This window comes from Chrysochloris asiatica, unplaced genomic scaffold (genome assembly GCF_000296735.1).
Source record: "Chrysochloris asiatica unplaced genomic scaffold, ChrAsi1.0 scaffold00014, whole genome shotgun sequence".
Lineage (NCBI taxonomy): Eukaryota > Metazoa > Chordata > Mammalia > Afrosoricida > Chrysochloridae > Chrysochloris > Chrysochloris asiatica.
Window position 1 is genome coordinate 7,562,028 of NW_006408532.1, and position 4,773 is coordinate 7,566,800.

Sequence of the window (4,773 nt, forward strand, 5' to 3'; positions counted from 1 at the left end):
TGTTGAGTTGGTTTTTGTATAAGGTGTGAGGTGAAGGTCTTGTTTCAGACTTTTGCATATCTTTTCCAGTTCTGCCAGCACCATCTGTTGAAGAGACTATTCCCTCCCCATGCGATATTATTTGGTGTTTTGTCAAAATCATCTTTACTTTTCTTGATAATTTTTTCAAACCTTACTGGCATTCTTTACAATTCTTTATCAGGTAGTTCTATACTATTTCTGGTGTTAACATTTTTTGACTGTATTTTGGCCACTTGTTTGAGGCACTCTATCTTGTTTCTGTGTGTAAGCTGAAATCACCTGTTTCCTCCATGACATTGTGGTGTCGTATTTATGTTTGATTATATATTGGGCGTGTTCTGATTGATATGGTAGAGAAAGCATGAATGCAGTTAGTTCTCTGTTCACTGTTTGTGTAGCATAGTTCAGGGTGACTTTGTGAGTTCATGTGCCTCTAGAAGCAGTGGCAGTGTGCCTGGTACACAACAAGACCACAGGGGGTACCACTGACTGCTGGTGGGCTGGTAAGGAAGGGGACTGGCCTCCAGTTACCAAGAGGGTGTTGGAACAAGGGAGAAATGTACCTATTTGTTGCCAACCTCCAACCATGTCCTGTTTCTGCAGGCTACTGTATATAGACAGTTGCTCATAAAAGCCCAGTGTGGCTGCTCTGCTACATACCAACCCACAGTCTATCTATGTTTATTCTCGCTGGGTGCTCCTGTTCCATTTGACATGCAGTCCATCTATCTGTCTTATCCCCTGATACTCAGGGTTCTAGGTTCTAGGATCAGTCTTTGCAACAAAGGCACTGGAGACCTAAGAGAAACAGATTGTCAGTTCAGTGTGTCTGCCCACTCTGCCATCTTGCCCCAGCTTATTTATTATCTCAAGTGATAGTTTATTAAAGGTTAATTGCAATATGGATTCTGAAACATTTTATAAAATTTTCATATTGTATTTCATTAAAGAGCCCTAGTAGCATTGTAGGGTAAGCGCTGGATGACTGCTAACCCTAAGTCATTGGTTCCAACTCACCTGCACCTCCAGAGAAGAAAGTTGAAACATCCCACTCCCATAAAGATTTACAGCCTTGGGAACCCTACATATATATGGTTGCTGTAAATCAGAATTGACTTAAGGGAGTGAGATTTGAGTTTGTGGTATTAAAATCTACTGGACTGATAAAGCACTTCCAATGGAAATAAAGTCCACATGTGATTTTGGAATATCATGCACTGATCATTTGGAAAATAATTTGTTCACTGGGTTATACAGATGTAAATATTAACAGCTTTCATTATATAATATCAAAGTATCAGCATTTATTTGTAATAGCACTGGCAATCCCATCAGAAAATTCCTCACAGATTGGGAAGCTACTCAAACTCATAATGGTGGGTATAATTTTTCTAAAATTGTAATTTTTTTCATGAAAGCTTGAATTTGAGCATTAATAATAAACTGTCAGTTTTCTTTAAAGTAGCAGGCGCACATCGTTCATTTTGACAGAGTGTCTGCAGATACACACGTCTCAGTAAAGTGTCGTTTACCAGTCATTTGTTCTTTCAAATAGAAATGGTGGTCCATGACAAAAGCAACTGATTTCACACATAGCGAGAGCTTTTGCCTCAAGACAGTCATTGAATTTCAATAAGTAGCAGAAGTGCTTTGTGAGTACTTCACATTTTATCACATGGAATATTAATATGACACGTTTTATAATGAGGATATATATTTAATAAAAATAATTTTTGCTGCCTTCTCACAAGCCTTCTTACATGAAACCGTTATTTTATTTTATTTTTTTACCGTGAGTAAGTACATGGCAGTGAACAGTCTGATTTCTGCTAATACTGTTTGTAGCTAAAGCACCAGAGTTTTACCCCCAGTGGGGTTTTTTTTGGTTTGGTTTGGTTTGTTTTGTTTTGTTTTGTTTTGTTTTGCACCATCAGTGCAAATGTCTATATAGTAAAAAGGGCAAATAATATTTTAGTATTGTTATAAAAATAGTTTTGTCCGCAGTGTTGATCTAACTTCACTTAGAGAACTGCAGCCCTAAAGACTATTAACCATCTCCCTGTGAGGAATGTCCTCCTCAGAATAATCCCTCATATGAGACCAAGAGGGCAACATTTACCCAAAAACAAAGTTCAAAGGCAGGAAGGGGTAAGAAAGAACAAACAGAAGTGGGAAAACCAGGGAGGATTGGGAAGAGCACTCCTACGTTGAAAGGATTGCTACTAATGTAATGAAACAAAATATGTATAAATTGTTGAATGAACACAAAAGAAATATTAACCTTCACACTATGTGAACTGTGGTCCTATTGGTAACCAATCTGTTAGACTTCCTTTGTGCCTCCTTCTCCTGTAGAGCTGCTAGTGATTTTGAACTGCCAGCCTTGAGGTTAACATTTATCCAGGGCTACCAGTGGAATCTGCTTGGGAGACCCAGATTTCTGGCCTTCCCTTTGTACCCCAGGATCGTCTGAAGGACCTGAATAGCCAAGCAGACAGTCTGATGACCAGCAGTGCCTTCGACACTTCACAAGTAAAGGACAAGCGAGACACTATCAATAGTCGCTTCCAGAAGATCAAGAGCATGGCAGCTTCCCGGCGAGCCAAGCTGAATGAATCCCATCGCCTGCACCAGTTCTTCCGGGACATGGATGATGAGGAGTCCTGGATCAAGTATGTATTCTTGAAACTTTATGATCCGGGTCCTCTAGGAATGCCCCTTGACTCTTTAATAGCAGGTCATAGGAATCTTGGGGCCAGTGTTGTGACTTGGATCACCTCATCTCGAGGTTTTGGAGCTTTTGTGGTGAGACAGACAAGTGACCCAGAGGAAGTGGCTCAGAAACCATCCTGGTTTGGGAGCCCAGCTCTCTTGCCCACTGACTATGGGACGAACACCTCAGTTTCTTCTTTTAGGGCCTAGGCAAGCAGTTTGAATGATCTATGATGGACTCTAAAATGGTAGTAGTTATACTAGACCCTGTCTTGAACATGCTTTTTATGTCATTGGGAAAGTAATTAGTTTGTATCTGGAAAACCCAATCTGATCTGGAAAAAACCTGAACGTCACAATGGAGAGTTTTGTTTTAATCATTCTCCAAAATTTTTAGTCTACGTTTTCCAACTTGTGTGGCATATAAATATTTAAAAAAACTTTTCACCATGAATTGAGCAGAGGCTCATAAAGCTAGCCATCAGCTCCACATCCAACAAATTTGACACTTTGGCTTTACCCCAGTGATTACAGCCCCTTCCACCTAAGCCACTTTCTCCCTGTGCTTCCTGCTTCTACTTTTCTCTTCCTCCCAACCCAGCTGAACTTTGTCCCTGGTCATAAACTGACCCCTATCCCAAATGGCTGACCATTCCATGAGTACTCCCCTGGTGCTGCCATCCACCCTCATGTACCTATCCATTGCTTGGCCAAAAATTAAGCCACGGAGGTAATTCCAGCTCCATATCTGAAAGATGACCAAGAACCACAGTCTGTTATATGACCAGTAATCCTGTAAACAGACCTTTGTTTTTTAATGTTTTATTTGCTTTACATTCATCTTGTCATATGTCATTTCATTGGCATAGTTACAATCCCCTCCATGCATTTTCGGCCAACCAAAGGGTATATATACCCTGTAAGCCTGCCCCCTGGTCATCAGCACACAGCCCCTCTCCCTCTCTTGGTCTAAAGTCCCCAGCTGCTCCATATCTCCACTTCATCATCTCTGCCTCCATCTTCAAACAGACCATTTTTAAGGATAAAATACTCTCTCCTTCAATTCCTCACTTCTTTAAATAAACATACACACCCACTTCTCCCTGGTATGATTAGGTTCCAAAGACTAGATCCTTGGAAAAAATCAGTGTTAAGCAAAACTGGAGGATGGCCACATCAGATGACAAAACGGAGGATGACTATATCACATCACCGTCAGACCATTGGGAATCATAGCCCAACAAAGTTGACACATAATCTTAACCATCACAGCCAGCATTGCTATGTCCTTACACCTTGGCATTCATTAGTACCAGATATACATTGTTTGTGCACAGAATAATTGGATAATTGATTTTTTACTATGGTCGTAAATGTGAAATGTTGGATAAAGAGATAGTCAAAAAGTGAGAAGTACCTCAGCATCAGTACTGCCGTAACATCAACTACCTACGCAGACACCCAGAAACCCTTAAACCACAAGATAGCAAAAACACAAAAGCAGCCCGTACACTAGCTGAGAATTCATCTGCTCCTGAGGCTAAGCAAGGTGGGGCTGAGTAAATTCTAGCTTACCATCAATACCATCATCCGGTTAGTCATCCAACAAGGAGAAATGAACATGGAATTCCAGAAATAAGAAATGAACAAAAGATTGGAGCTGAGGACACTAAGAATAATTAGAGCTATCTGCATGTATCTATGCAGCATGGGGTTTTTATTAATTTTTACCAAAAGATGTCTCTATTTGATAATGACAAATGACAAATGTCATCTTAAAAAGCCTGGTTTTTCTCAATGCACCTTTAAAGATTTTTTCATTGTTTAATATCTGATCAAGTTGAGACTCTTAAGCTCATTTTTATTTGTAATAAAAGTTTACAGCTTGATTTTTTTTTCCCCCCAAAAAAGTCAAACTGCAAGCACCTGTTAATAAAGGTCTTAAATGATTGTGAAAGAAAAAAAGTAAGAAGTAGGTATGGCGCTGTAGGTTAATGCACCAGACTGCAAAGTCATTTGAATCGCAAGGTTGGCGGTTCA

The 4,773-nt window shown here is 40.0% G+C and overlaps 1 protein-coding gene across 1 annotated transcript in view; it reads left to right on the plus strand.

The window, feature by feature from the left end:
- SPTAN1 (spectrin, alpha, non-erythrocytic 1) overlaps positions 1 to 4,773 on the plus strand; it is a 93,127-nt gene that overhangs the window by 72,389 nt on the left and 15,965 nt on the right. Inside the window, exon 41 of the mRNA XM_006834837.1 lies at positions 2,485 to 2,693. Within this exon, the coding sequence (XP_006834900.1) occupies positions 2,485 to 2,693 (209 nt within the window). The remainder of the gene's footprint in view (positions 1 to 2,484; positions 2,694 to 4,773) is intronic.